At 51.5% G+C, this 15383-nt stretch overlaps 1 protein-coding gene across 1 annotated transcript; it reads left to right on the top strand.

Moving 5' to 3' along the window:
- Positions 1-210: 210 nt before the first annotated feature.
- On the top strand, positions 211-9105 carry LOC125947728 (uncharacterized). The gene is made up of 5 exons (XM_049672984.1): positions 211-332; positions 4857-5446; positions 6332-6460; positions 7549-7671; positions 8672-9105. The coding sequence occupies exons 1-5, from the start codon at positions 211-213 to the stop codon at positions 9103-9105; spliced, it is 1398 nt and encodes a 465-aa protein (XP_049528941.1).
- The last annotated feature ends 6278 nt before the right edge of the window (positions 9106-15383 follow it).

The following is a 15383-nucleotide window of genomic DNA, read 5'->3' as shown; positions in this document are numbered from 1 at the left end:
CCTGAAAAATACCTTCCGCCCGGAGATCGTCAACGGATTCATCAGGGGTTTGAATCGCATTTATTTCCTGTCGTTGCCACGTTGTATTTCCTCTTGTTCTGCCGCTTGGACACATCTCCGCGATATGACCTCGCTGCTGACACTGGTAGCACCTTGATGTACGGAATCGACATGCCCCGGAACAGTGTCCCTTATTTCTGCACCTGAAGCATGGGGACTTCACCTCCCAACCCTCGCTCCGTGCACCTCGGCCGCTTATCGCGTGCGCGCCTTCATCCTCAGGTGCACTTCGAAAAGTCTTCAGGTTTTACTCTGCCATTTCCGTCGCCAAGGTAAGTGGCTCTGCTTCGCCTTTGTGAGGACGGTTTTGCGAGCAGTTGACGACGTACCGCGGAATCTCGACGACCGCAAACTATCCGGTCACGGAGCATCCTGTCTAACGCTGAGCCGAAGTTGCAGGTGTCCGCTAATTGCCGAATCGACACAACTAAATCCCTTACTGGCTCGCCTGGCATTTGGTTGCGCCAAAAAAATTGTAGGACGGGGCTATCTCGTTGTCGCTTGGCGAAAAATGCTTCTGCAACACATCCTGTACTTAGCTGTACGTCAGTTCATTCAGCTATCTTGGTTCGCACCGTCGGATTACGACGGACACGGTGTGGGTGCTAAGCCGGGCCACCAGCAACGCCCGTTTCTACTTGTCCGTGATGTCATTGCCTTCGAAGAAAGCTTCCATTCTTACTTGATAAGCCGTTCACTGGTCAGTAGCTTCCTCGAACTGGGGTGGGCTTGCGTATCCCGCCATGGCTTCTAAGGATGCGGCCCGAGAGGCGAAGGGGAGGGGGGGTGGCTATCCCATTCTCGTCGCCACTGAAGCAACCACGAACGGCAAGCCAGATGCAACGAGCAAGAAAACGTTTATTGCCGAACAACAGCGTGTTAATAAGCGCTCGTTGACGACAAGGGAAGGGAGTTGTGAGAGAAGGCAAAGTTTGTGACAGCGGTAATACACTAGGCATGCACATGCCTTGATATGTGAACAAAAGATGCAAACGAAGATACAACAGCCTTCTTCTCTTGGATTGACGAGATGCCATTAAAAAAATTGTGGGGTTACACTTGCCAAAACGACGATCTGATTATGAGGCACGCCGTAGAGGGCGACTCCGGAAATTTGTACCACCTGGGGTTCTGTAACCTGCACCTAAATCTAAGTACACGGGTATTTTCGCATTTCACCCCCATCGAAATGCGGCCGCCGGAGATGCCATTTACGAGTGTCTGGCGTGTAACTGATTGCGTACGGCGAAATGAGAACCCTTACTGCGAAGCGAGAGAGGTACCGCGAGATTGGGCTGCCGGGATATCTAGTCTATGAGGGGGGCAATTCAGGAGTCACGTCACTGTTAAGAAGCGATAGGGTCGACATCGATCCAGGAAAACGCGGGACCAGAAATGCAAAGGCAGTCAGTGGCGTCACATCGTAGGGGAGAGTGGGAAAGAGCGTCGGAATCAGAGGGCTTGCGGGAGGATCCATATACCACACGTATGTCATGCTCTTCAATTCGAACAGTCCAGCGAGCAAGACGGCCGGATGGGTCTTTTGTAGGAGAAAAGCCAATGAAGCGCGTGGTTGTCTGTAACCAAGTCAAAAGGGCAGCCGTAGAGATAAGATCGGAACTTGCCGAGTGCCCACACGAAAGCAAGGCACTCCTTTTCTGTAACGCTCTAGCTTGATTTGGCTTTGGTAAGTTTGCTGATGGCATATGCGACGACGTATTCGACGCGTTCCAGCTGAAGTTTGCACAGGAACAACGCCGAGACCAAAACCGCTAGTGTGTGTATCGGCGTTGGTAGGTGCCTTAGCGTCAAAGTGACGTAAAATTGGAGGTGGCATTAAAATACGACGAAGGATGGTAAAAGCGGTGTCGCATTCTTCGGACAATGTAGACAGGTCACAGGAACTCGCCCAAAGGAGTTCAATAAGGGAAAATATAATTGTCGCAAAGCTGCGAACAAATTGCCGGAAATAAGAAAAGAGTTCGACGAAATTTCGAAGTTCTTGCATGTTCGTGGGCTTAAGGAACTCGGTGACAGCACGAAGCTTTGCAGGGTAAGGAATAATTTCTTCCTTGGACACCACGTGTCCTAAAATAGTCAGTTTCCATGCGGCGAAGTGGCGCTTTTTAAGTTTTAGTTGTAGGCCAGCGTCTCAGGCATGTGAGCACGTGTTCTTGGCGAAAGAGGTGCGTCGTAAAGCCAGGAGGGAAGACAACGATGGGGTTCAAGGTAACAAAGACATGTAGGCCAGTGTAAGCCACGCAAGATGTTGTCCATCATTTGTTCCAATGTAGCAGGCGCGTTACAAAGTCCGAAGGGCATAACGTTGAGCTCGTACAATCCATCTGGCATGACAAATGTAGTTTTTGAGTGATCAGCTTTCGTTAATGGAACTTGACAGGAGCCAGCTCGTAAGTGTAATGACAACAAAAAACATTGTGCGTCTTTTAAGTTGTCTAGCGTGTCTCAATTCGGGAAAAATAGTGGACACATTTGCAAGTGGTGTTATTCAGTCGTCAATTCGCAATGTACACAGACGGTCGCGCCGCGTAGTGGCCAGCGAGAGAAATATTGCAAAGAGTATCCGCACAGTCAATGGCACATTGTTACCGTGTGGCTCTCTATGCGCGGGCGCGTCTCTGTTTCGTTAACCGCTCCTGCATACGCCATGGAAGAAAAAAAAAAGTGCTGCGTGCCTCAGTGCACCAACCGAGCGGCGAAGGATGAGATAAGCCTTCGTTTGTTTCCGCTGGATGCGTATGTTAAAAAGAAGTCGGCGGTGAAGCTCCGGATCGGCAAGCCTGTGACTACTGCGCCAATGAAAGTTTGTAGCGCACACTTCGTCGCCGAAGACTTCTTCTGGGGCAACATCGGTTAGCAGAATGCTAATCTGACATTGTTCACGAAAGCATTACCATGACGCTTTTACGATGGGGTAGTTGTAGCTTACGTGAACGGCACGTTCAATGCAGCACGAAAAGACAAGGCAACGCATTCGCACCGATGCTTTACGACGTCCGAAAGCTACCGCTACAGCCGAATATTTGCAAATAAGGCTGCCCGAACGCTCTCGCGACAGTTGATTATTTGTAGAGCCATTTAGGCAGCGGGTGTCTGGCTTTCGAGCGTAACTAACGGTGCGTAACTAGGTTCAGAGCTTCGCGCCGATCGCTAGCTCTGTGGCATATCTGCTTGCACTAACCTTTTTTGATTGATTTCAAAACAAGATCAGTGGTCTTTTTCTGGTTTAAACCGAAAACGCTGCACTCCAGCCGTAACGTTCGTCCTAGATACGCTTCGCGTCGCATATATGCTTCAGTAAGGTTAAGGGCCGTATGTAGGTGGTGGTGGTGCTGATGTTGAAGCAGGCGGGGTTAGCCTGGCATACATAGCCGGCAATTGTTCCGCCTGATCCTCCTTCGGGTTGAGACCAGGGGTGTGTCACCAAGTGTCGATGAGCTCCGTGTCTCGCAGGAAGGCTATCAGCAGTCGTTGCGCTCCCTTCCTAATTGCCGCGGGCCCTCCGGGGAAAACGACGTTTTCAAAGGTCCTGTGCGTAAGACCGCCCTTTTGCAGACTGTCGACCATCGCTTTTCTTTCTGTGTCAAAGTGCGTGCATAGCCGAATGAAAATATTTGATGTCGCTAATGTCACCAAAGAAGGCACAGAGTGGGGAAGCGCAAAGCCCAGTCTTGAATAACCAAGCTGGGATGTACGCGGAGTCGGTTCTGATGCGGTGCAACATCGTCGCTGCTTCGCGAGTAAATTCATGAGTCATAAAATAACAAGCACGCACGCACTTCTCGTTATGCACGCTTTTGGTTATGCAGCGGCACTCCGCAGCCGATGAGAATAAAATCTGAAAAATAAGAATACACTCGGCATGCGACGAGAAAGATGAGAAAAAGCCCGGCGTGATACCACACGGACGCCGCAGTCGCCTATTCTGATACTCTCTTGGTCCGCCATAATGGATCGCCTCGCGCGCCACCTGTAGTTCGTGTGCATTGCGAATAGTCAACCCGAAAACGTATAAAACAATCTTTCTTTGGGACGAGGACGACGAGATAGGCCCAGGTGCTGTGGGATAGTCAAATGACACCCCGCCCCGATGAAAGCCTATCGTCGACCTGCTCCGTAATAACCTTCGGTGCGGTGGCGGGAACATGATTAGGCCCTTGGCGCGAGGGTGGGTGGGATCCAGTGTCGAAGCCAGGTTGTATAGCTCAAGTTTGTCCTGGAGAACAGTGTGCGAAGTCGAAGGAGGCACGAAACGGCTGAAGCAGATGAAGCAGCTGTGAGCGCTGTGCAGGCACAAAGTCAACTGCAATACAGGCGTCGACGGCAACCATGGAAGAAGCGTCTTCAGTGGTGCTACGTCCATTGAGAGAACGGATCTCAGCGGGAGATGCGTCACCACCTGGTACGTTGGTAATCATGGCGGCATTAGCGGATTGGAAACGGCCAAGACATTTTATATGCCGATCCTAGTCAACAGGCTCCGGCTGGTGGCGCCGCGGTGGATGACACCATTTTCAATGCACGCGACAGGCCGCTCGGGCTGTCGGCGTCTCCTGTCGTCGCCGTGACGGTAAGCTAGCGGCACGCGCTCCTGTCTCCTGCGGCAGTCACGTTAAGCAATCGGCGCGAGTGCCGAGCGCTCCCGCGTTCGTCGTCCTCTTCCACAGCTGTATGCGTTGCCGCTCATCATTCCCGCGTAGAATTTCACTTCTCTTCTGTCGTCGTAAAGGGGAGGCCGCGTTTACGGCGTTATGAGTGTTGTAAAGTGACGTCAGTCACAATCAAACTGCCTCGCAAGCGCTGGCGGCGCGTGCGGTTTCTTCTACTATCGTTTCCCTTGCCCTCCCTTCCCCCTTTCATTTTCGTATATATACGTTCCCTGGCGGAAGCAATAAACATTCATGTTCCAACCTTCCAACTGAGTGCTGTCGTATTCGGCATACACGGCACGTGTGCCGCAACTATGCAACAGTGGCGACGAGGCCAGGTAGAACCCTCGAAGTGAAGGATGAAGTAAGCCAGGCAGTCAAGTTGGAAACAAGGGAAACAGCGGCCGCGAGTATACCGACCATGGCTCATCACCAGCTGCCAGAGTACGACGACCAGTGTGACTGGAAGGCCTACATCACGAAGGCAGAAGCTTATTTCGAGGCAACTGGCGTCAGTGACTCGGGAAAGAAGAGGGCGTTGCTGGTAGCTGCATTAAGTACGCGCACCGTGCAAGTGCTCGCAGGACAGGTTGCACCGAGGAAGCCTAACTCGCTGACGTACGAGGAAGCAGTCAAAGTTTTGGATGACTACTTCGACCCCAAGCGTCATGAGATAACGGAGAGCTTCCGGTTCTTCAATCGCTGCCAGTTGGAAGGTGAGCCCATTCAACAGTTCGTCGTTGAAATTCGCCGAATTGCGGATGGCTGTAATTTCGGTGACATGTTAGATCGGATGCTTCGAGACAGGATCGTTTGTGGAGTCAGGTCAAACGCTTTGCAGAAGCAGCTACTAGCGAAAACGGAGTTAACGTTGAGGGAGGCCGAAGCAATTGCCATATCGGCAGAAGCAGCTGAAAAGGATACAAAGCAGATGTCTGCCGACCTTGTTCCCTTGCTCAAGGTTCATGCAGGCCAAGCGCATGCTGATGAGTCGGTGTTAGAATGTGGGCGTTGCGGAAGCAAGAAACACAACAGGAACGCTTGCGGCTGGGCGAAAGCTAGGTGTTACCGCTGCGGTGGATACGGCCATCTGGCCAAGATGCGCCAAAGCGACGTGCGAAAAGGACGCTTAAAGGCACGTTCACAATGCAGACAAGGAGAAGCTTTCGCAGTAACAGCGGATGTAAAAAGGGAAAAAGTAGACGATGACGATGCGCACATTTGGACATTAACCGCGCCATCGAAAGGTCAGCTGTCACCTCCTATTCGTCGTACTTTCACATGGTGTGGCATTGACGTACCCATGATTGTGGACACCGGTTCACCCGTCTGTGTCGTGTCCAGAGAGCTGTTTGAGAAAAACCGTGAACAGTGGCCGCCATTAACACCCGCATGCATCAAACTGTCCTGTTATCTTGGAGAGCTGCCAGTATTGGGGAAATTGAGTATGCCGGTGTTCTACAACGACAAGGAGGTCAAGAGTTCTTTGATAGTCCTGAACTGTTCAGGTCCGAGCCTCTGCGGACGAGATTTGATTGCCAAGTTCAGCGATGCAGGATCCTCGGTACTCAACGTATCAGTGCAACAAGGTCCTGGTCCAGGAAGCAGCCGTACCCCAACCATGGATGCTGTCCTGTCAGAGTTCCAAGACGTCTTCAGCACCGAGCTGGGTCTAATCGACGGGCACCCTGTCCATTTGAAGCTCAAGGAAGGAGCCACGCCGAAGTTTTGTAAGGCCCGTTCCCTTCCGTTTGCTATACGCGACAAAGTTTCAAAAGAAATTGATAGGCTCGTAAAGCTTGGAATACTGTCACCTGTAACGCACGCCGAGTGGGCTACCCCCATTGTGCCTATCATAAAGAAAGACTGCACGGTTAGAATATGTGTCGATTTCAAGGTAACATTGAATCCCGTCTGTGAACTGGGGCAGTACCCGTTGCCAATCATTGATGACATTTTCGCATGCCTGAACGGGGGGGACTGCTTCAGTACGCTGGATTTACGAGACGCCTATAACCAGGTTCCCCTCGACGAGGACACAAGGAAGTTGTGCGTAATTAATACACACCGTGGTTTGTTCTGTTACAACCGACTGCCGTTCGGCATAGCTTCCGCGCCTGCTATTTTCCAGCGGAAGATAGAAACAGTTCTGCAGGGTTTGACAGGTGTTCAAGCTTACCTCGACGACGTTTTGGTATCGGAAAAGCATGGCAGCGCCGGCAAGTTACGAGAAGTACTGCAGCGTTTTCGTGAGCACGGAGTGAAGCTCAGACTTGAGAAATGTAGCTTTCGTCAAGAGGCAGTGACGTATCTGGGTCATAAAATCGATCGTGAAGGTCTGCATCCAATCGAGAAGCATGTTGAAGCAATCGCGCAAGCCCCCAACCCCCAAAATGTTCAGCAGCTGCGGTCGTTTCTGGGCATGATTACGTTTTATTCGAAGTTTGTGCCTAACATGTCTTCCTTACTTGCACCGCTGTACAAGTTATTGGAGAACAACACGCGTTGGTTCTGGGGACATGCGCAAGAAACAGCATTTAGTGATGCAAAACAATGCCTTCGGGAAGCGGCAGTGCTGGCTCACTATGATCCCGAGAAACCCCTCAAGCTAGAGAGTGTGACGCCTCACAGGACGGAATAGGTGCCGTGCTTTTCCATACATTCGGAAAGACCAATAAACCCGTTGGTTTCCGTTCTAGAACGTTAACCAGGGCTGAGAAGAACTACTCTCAGCTTGAGAGAGAAGCCCTTGCTCTTGTATTTGGAGTGTCCAAATTCCGTGATTACCTCATAGGCCGAGAATTCGTGTTGGTCACCGACCACCAGCCGCTCCTGGGCCTGCTGAAGGCGGACCGACCAACTCCTGCATTGGCAGCCGCTAGAATACAGCGCTGGGCACTGTACCTGGGCGGATTCCGCTATCAGCTTCAATACTGTCCTGGTAAGCAACTCCTCAACGCTGACGCTCTTAGTAGACTGCCGCAACGTACATCTGAGCCGAAACTACCAGAAGGAGATCCACCAGACTATCTGCTAGCCTTGGCTGGGTTCGACGAGGGAACTGTGTCGGTTGAGGAGCTAAGGCAGTTGACTGCAGATGACCCTTCTCTGAGTCAAGTTATGCGATTCACTAAGAACGGTTGGCCCTCCTGCGCAAAAAGCCTCAACACGAATATCGCACCATTTTTTTGACAAGAAATTGGAGCTGTCTTTGGCTCACGGGTTGTTGTACTGGGGCCGTCGAGTAGTTGTTCCGATGGAGGCGCGACGTCGCGTCTTATACCTTTTGCATGAGACGCACCAAGGATCGTCCGCTATGAAGGCGGTCGCCAGATCGTCATTCTGGTGGCCAGGTTTAGATCACGACATAGAAAGAGTGGCAGCATCATGTCAGAACTGTGTTCAAAACCTGCCCATGCCGGCAACAGCAACACCAAAGAGCTGGCCCGTTACTGATGAAAAATGGGCAAGGGTTCATATCGATTTTGCTGGTCCTATTTCAGGGAACATGATACTCGTTATCGTGGATGCATACAGCAAGTGGATTGAAGCTGTGCCACTACGACAAGCCAACGCTTCGTGCACTATCAACTGCCTGCGCGCTATCTTCTGCAGATTTGGCGTGCCGCGAACCATCGTCTCGGATAATGGAGCTCAGTTTACCGGTGACGAGTTCGCTACTTTTGTCAAGAAGAACAACATAACGCATCTGCGCACAGCCGTATATCACCCCCAGTCAAACGGTCTAGCAGAAAGGGCAGTCAGAACAATTAAGGACGGCCTCAAGAAGATTGGTGAGGGGCGGTTGGATGATAAGCTGAACAGACTGCTTTTCAACTACAGGAGGACACCTAACCACTCAGGAAAATCACCGTCAGAGCTGCTCTTCGGATATCAAATTCGATCCCGGTTAGATACATGTTTTCCTCCTGTACACGCAGGGCCAGCCAACGAACCAGACGATTGGCAACTGTCATCACCTGAAGCTGACGTGTACGCCCGCAACTTCGGAACGGGAGAAAAATGGACGCCAGGAATTGTACAGTCCAAAATACTTTCTCGGATGGTTGCCATACGAACGCCGGCCGGATCAGTACGACGACATGTTGACCAGGTGCGGAAGCGGGAAAATTCGCCGCCACCGCTTGGTACAGATCAAGAAGCGGGAAATCAAGCATCAAGAACAGGTACTCCTAGTGACTACCCACAATCGCCGAGACCGTCAGCTGAACAAGGGGGCATACCCGAACCAGACCATGAAATCCAACCGGATCTCGCAGCGAGCAACGCTGCCACGGATGAACCCGACAGCCTACCCCAAGCTTTGCGGCGCTCTACACGTCAAAGAAAACCAGTACAGCGACTCCAGTATTAAGGGAAGAGAGATGTTGTAAAGTGACGTCAGTCACAATCAAACTGCCTCGCAAGCGCTGGCGGCGCGTGCGGTTTCTTCTACTATCGTTTCCCTTGCCCTCCCTTCCCCCTTTCATTTTCGTATATATACGTTCCCTGGCGGAAGCAATAAACATTCATGTTCCAACCTTCCAACTGAGTGCTGTCGTATTCGGCATACACGGCACGTGTGCCGCAACTATGCAACAATGAGTCATTGCTTAAAGCAGTACGAGCCCATTAGCGCGGCATAACTGCATGCTTCGCACCTTCCCAGGTGTCAGGTTAGTGAAGCTGCATTTCGCTCAATGGGTCATTTGACACTTACGCATAAAATTTAATTCACCGCTCAAACTGAGCCTACGACTTCACTCGTGTTAACTGTAATAACTAATAAAAACAGAAACAGTAAGAAAGGCGTCCATAATTATTATTATTTTGTACAGGGAAGCTGTATACCTCTCGTTGGTCGAAAAATTTCGTGGCGTGAACACAAAACACCGTACCCCATACCAGCTGTGCGATAGCTTCGCCGAGCTGGGCAGAGGAGAGAGCTGGGGGAGAGTGAAGCAGAGTATAAAAATGGCCGCGTATCTGCGTGCTTCGCTGCAAATGTCGTCGAAAGACGATAGTGTTCTGCCGGCCGTACTACATGAGTGCTGGTCTGATCCGCGGCCACCCGTGATGCTGTTCTCGTACCATTTCCGTCCTGGCATGATAAATGCAATGGAGGTTTGTTTGAACAGATTTCATTTTACCGCATTATCACTGCTGGCATGCCATGTGTTCGTACCTCCACGATATGTCAGCAATGTTTCGGTCGCGTGTGGTATACTGTATAGCATGATAGTTTGCAAACAAGAACCATTTGTGAGACATGAATGTATTTTATTGCGTGGAAGGGTCAATGGCTGTGCGCATGTACTACTGGTGCGCCGAAGTAGACGCCTTCCCGTCTCCGGTGACGCCAGGGTGTGAGGCACGATCACGTTCCACAGTGGCACTGGTACCACTGGCACACTGAGTGTCACCATGACATCCCTCGTCTTCCGACGCATTGGCAACCAAGCAGAGCAGAGGTCTGTGTACGCTGAAGTAGGAGGCGTACTTCAGTACTTCCACGTTCTTTAGCCCGCGTTGGAAGACGTGGTCGAGAGCCGTTCCAAACCGGGTTGTAGGCACTTCGCTTTCGCTTGCCAAGCTCCTTGCGCTAGCCGCTCGGCTCGTTGCTCGGACGTTTCCTGGGCACGCTTGAGACGACGAGCGTCGGCACGCCGGCGCTTCTCCGCTGCAATTTGGTCGTCGGTCTTTTCCCTGCGTTGTCTGGGCATGTCTTGTAGAGTGGGTTGTATTTCATCAAGCGGCCATTTATGTTTTGCCCTGCCTCAGACAGCGCTTCCTTTATGTTGAATCGGCCGCATCTGGCTGGCATTGATAAAATTGAGGAGGCGCTGCGTGAGACATGGACGCCATCTGGCAATACATCGGAAAACATGAGCTTGTGCAGAGGGTTTCCTTCCTCCATGGCAGAGGGCGCTCGTCGGCGCGCAGTCGGGGAAACACGAGCTTGTGCAGAAGGTTCCCTCCCTTCGTGGCAGACATCGTTCGTCGGCGCGCATAGCATGGCATTTTCAGCGCAGCTTAAAAAACTAGGGTCTTTAGAGTTACGTATCTATGTATTTTCTATTAAAGGAACACACCTCCTAATATTTACCTAGTGATGTTGCGCCTGACATATGCGTAATATTTACTTTTTGATCGATAACGTTCACAAGTATGAACAGCCGTACCAGTTTAAGCAAGTGGTCCAACTTTGGCCGGGTGGCTCAATCGGTTGACAGACAGACAAACAGAAAGACAGACAGACAGACCAAATTTTCAGCGTTTAAGTTTCCCAAGAAAGACTATCATCTTTAAAAATTACATCGCGCAGCATAACGGATGTGAGGTGGACAAGAGGAGTGAGGCATGTGGTAGTGGGATGCGTAGATCTGCTGCCGACGCCGATCGCGTTTCCCCGCGTTCGCGCCAAACGCGTCTGGTGTCCGTTACTGCAGCGATGCCTTCAGGCGGCGGCTCGGCAGGTTTCGACCAGACAACTGGACACTAAATGCCTCTGAGAGACTGAAGCGAGAGCTATAGGGAAGCTGAAACCAAGCGTCGCAGAAGAGAACATCCAGAGTTTAGATTGAGGGAAGACGACAGTTCGCGTAGGCGAAGAAATGAAGATCCGGAGGCTTGTGAACGTGGTCGGTTGAATTCATCGCGATACTACGCAGAACATCGCGAAGAAATCCTGAGCACCAGGAAACTAAGTGTGTGGTTTGCTACTACATTACTAGGCTTTCCCCAGCTCCGCTGGTCGCCGGTGTTTGCGTAAGCAGAGCCACGCATAATTTTCACAGCGAAGCTGCATACCACTCGTTGGTCGTAAAATTTCGTGGCGTAAACACAAAACGCCAGGTTAACAATGGAAGCCAAACGGCAAATATTGCTGTGCAATCAGGCTTACAGCGGAGTATATATATATATATATATATATATATATATATATATATATGTATATATATATATATACTTAGTGACGGCACCACGCTTGCATGTATAAAAGGGAGACCCGTCTAGCAAGTCATTCCGTTCATTCTAAGACTGCCATGGGTAGACCATGGAAATTAAAGACACCAGAAGCACAGCGTGAATACAATGCTCGACCATGTGTGGTGTTTGATACAGCTTCGCTGGACATTCACGTTCGCAGGGTGGGATGGCGGCCATTTTTTTAACCAGCGTCCGTGCCAGTATGAACAAGTGCCTGGGCATTATTCACCGTCAACTTCTACATCGACTATGTTGGGTCTAGTCGGCAGGGTGAGAGGCTTTGGCGGAGTCTTCGGCAATGCAGCGTCACCTCCGCGAGCTACATCATTTAGTTTTCCGGAGGTATGTGCCCAGGTAGGAACGACGGCGACGTGCGACGGGACTGGGGTGAGCTGGATAACAGCGGACGGGGCTGGTGACTGCTCGGCGACGATAAACGACGGCGCCATGTGGTCGTACTGTCGGTTGCGTGTAGGTTCGGCTCGGCTTGCGGCTGGAAATTGCGAAAACTACCGTCTGGACGAGAGCTGCTCGAGAACGGAATCGAGGGCCAGCGGTTGCGACAGTATTGTGCGACGTGACCAACGTGGCGACAACTGAAGCAAATACTGGCGTTCGCCACTCTGCCGTGTTGCGAGAACCTTGAGGTATCCATTAATTTTGGGTATGTACAGGACGTTCGGTTGGACGGAAACTGGCCACGGTGCAAACTGACTGAAAGCCGACATTGGCGACTTCTTGGCGCACCATAGCCTGAACAAGGGAAACCATTGTAGCTCACGTATGGTTGACAGGTGGGTATAAAGCCGACAAGTACAGAGGTGAGACACATGGTTTCCAGCTTACGGCGCACAGCTGCTCTGAAGGCTGCTGCTCTAGCGAAGGAGTGCCCTGTCGTTTTTCACAAGATGATGTTGCAGCCGTATTGCGAAGCCGTGCAAATGACTGATAGGTACGACGGCTTTTCACCTGCTCGAAACACTTGCACTTCGCGATGATGTCGTTCACCCAAGTACAGTTCTTACAAATCACTAGATTGAAGGCGTCATCGGCCATACGTTTTAGGACATGCTCGACTTTGTCAGACTCTGCCATTTCGGAGTCGGCCTTGCGGCTGAGTGCTAGGACGCCTGTTTATAGGCGACGTAACCTTCAGTTACGTGATAACCCCTATCAAGAAAGGGGTCAGGCAAGGAGACACAATCTCTCCAATGCTATTCACTGCATGATTAGAAGAAGTATTCAAGCTCTTAGACTGGGAAGGATTAGGAGTGAGGATCGATGGCGAATATCTCAGCAACCTTCGGTTTGCAGATGACATTGTCCCATTGAGCAACAATGGAGAGGAATTACAACAAATGATTGAGGACCTTCATCGAGAAAGTGCAAGAATTGGGTTGAAGATGAATATGCAGAAGACAAAGATAATGTTCAATAGCCTGGCAAGGGAACAAGAATTCAGGATCGCCCATCAGCCTCTAGAATCTGTAAAGGAATATGTTTATCTAGGTCAATTACTCACAGGGGACCCTGATCATGAGAAAGAAATTTACAGAAGAATAAAATTGGGTTGGAGTGCATACGGCAGACATTGCCAAATCCTGACTGGGAGCTTACCACTGTCGTTGAAAAGAAAAGTGTACGATCATTGCATTCTACCGGTGCTAACATACTGGGCAGAAACTTGGAGGTTAACAAAGAAGCTCGAGAACAAGTTAAGGACCGCACAAAGAGCAATGGAACGAAAAATCTTAGGAGTAACGTTAAGAGACAGGAAGAGAGCGGTGTGGATCAGAGAAGAAACGGGGGTAGACGATATTCTAGTTGACATTAAGCGGAAGAAATGGAGCTGGGCAGGCCATGTAATACGTAGGATGGATAACCGGTGGACCATTAGGGTTACAGAATGGATACCAAGAGAAGGGAAACGCAGTCGAGGACGGCAGAAAGTCAGGTGGGATGATGAGGTTAGGAAATTCGCAGGCGCAAGTTGGAATACGCTAGCGCAAGACAGGGGTAATTGGAGATCGCAGGGAGAAGCCTTCGTCCTGCAGTGGACATAAATATAGGCTGATGATGATGATGATGAACCTTCAGTGGACGTTTGAACACGTGATGCCAACTGTTTCTTGGCGATTTCCTTCCGACCCAACGCTTTTCCAAGAGATCTCGCCGCTACTGCTTGCAAGTCTCCCAGTCACGGAGGTCTTCTTCGTGATTTTAAAATCATACACGCGCTGTTCCCGCCAAGTAAAAAAAAAGTTACACCATCTTCCCGCATGTTTGATCATGCACAAAAGTTATTCAATCAATCTTCCCGTAGGGGAACCCTGAGTAGTATGCGAAGCAGCCGTGGGGTCCATTCAAGTTCCCATTACGCGAGCCATCGTTGCATCAGTAGCAGCTTTTCGGTGGCGTTGACGTTTCCTTTCGGCTTCGCGAGCCCGAAGTTCTGGATCGGCGTGTCGCCGCTGCCGTTTCGTGCAGCGGCTCGAGCCCTCTTTTCCGCGGCGCTGTCCACGGCGCTGACGCTGGCGTTGACGCTGGCGCTGTCCGTGGCAGTCATCGCGGTGTTGCGGGAGGAGAATGATAGGAGCGGAGCGCGCGCGCGCGTCATTAAACCGCGAGCTACAGTGGCGCCCCCCAGCGGAGTATGCAGCGCCCACCGTCGCGCCTCTAACCTAAGCTGCTTCACATTATCGCGCGCGGAGCTGCAGGTGTTGCCATTCGTTGCGCAATCCGTTGCGCAATTATATCCGGAGAAGACAGGAGCGTCGGAGAGGAGAGGAGGAATGCCGAGAGGAGATGAGATGAGACAAGGAGGGGGAGGAGGATGCGCAGTGCGGGTGTGGACGCCTCACGGCGGAGGGAGGGAGGGAGGGAGGGAGTGGCATAGCCCCGACCATAAGCTGCTTCGCATCTAAAAAACAGAGCCCTTCCACCCTGTGATGAGAGAAGTCCAGCGAAGCTGGCGCTCAGGTGGGATTTGGTATGTTGGCGTAGCAGGCCATATGTACACAGATTTACGTTCCGAAGAGGAGCCGTGGCAGTACGAGGTGCACGGCGAGCCCAGAAGCGGGAATTGGCGCGCTGCCAACGTGGAACCGCCGTTGCCGCTTTTCCCAGCCCGACAACAACATCGAGCGCCGACCCCGCTCCCCCCGACGAGACCTCGCCGCATCGAGCCTGGCGCGTGCAACAGCGTCAATTGAACCGGCGCCGTCGAGCCAATGCCACCGAGGACGATCGAGCAAGAGAAGCTAAACGCAAGCGCGACGCATATCAGCGGCGCCAAACCATCGGAACGCTCCCTGGAGCGACCTTGAGGTTCCGGAGGGAGTTTATCGTGAACCCCTTCGGCGCCACGTGTGTCGTGTGTAACCGCCACAGACAACGGATACACCGATTGGTGGGTAGCAACAATGACGTTTTATTATAGTGCGGCTACGCCAATAGGCCGTTTGACATGGTGCGATTGGGGCGAAAAAATCGTTCTGTCGCGCGCGACGTCGCAGAGCGATTTTCTCTGGCAGCTTTCACATGCGTGTTTGACCCCGCGCGATTTCCCGTAGCATCGACGCCAAGCCCCCAGGTTGCTGCATCCTTGCTTCACAAAGTAGTCCCATGCCTGCATCGTTAAACTGATTGTGCCACCCTACGGTT

This window comes from Dermacentor silvarum, chromosome 8 (genome assembly GCF_013339745.2).
Source record: "Dermacentor silvarum isolate Dsil-2018 chromosome 8, BIME_Dsil_1.4, whole genome shotgun sequence".
Taxonomy (NCBI): Eukaryota; Metazoa; Arthropoda; class Arachnida; order Ixodida; family Ixodidae; genus Dermacentor; species Dermacentor silvarum.
The sequence above is the reverse complement of the archived record's forward strand: the minus strand, read 5'-3'. Positions and strand labels throughout refer to the sequence as shown.

Coding starts and splice junctions, on each gene's coding strand:
- LOC125947728 (XM_049672984.1), top strand. CDS start 211: ATGGGGACTTCACCTCCCAACCCTCGCTCCGTGCACCTCGGCCGCTTA. Junction 333..4,856: donor CTGCCATTTCCGTCGCCAAG/GTAAGTGGCTCT, acceptor AAGTGACGTCAG/TCACAATCAAACTGCCTCGC. Junction 5,447..6,331: donor CAATCGCTGCCAGTTGGAAG/GTGAGCCCATTC, acceptor GTCCTGGTCCAG/GAAGCAGCCGTACCCCAACC.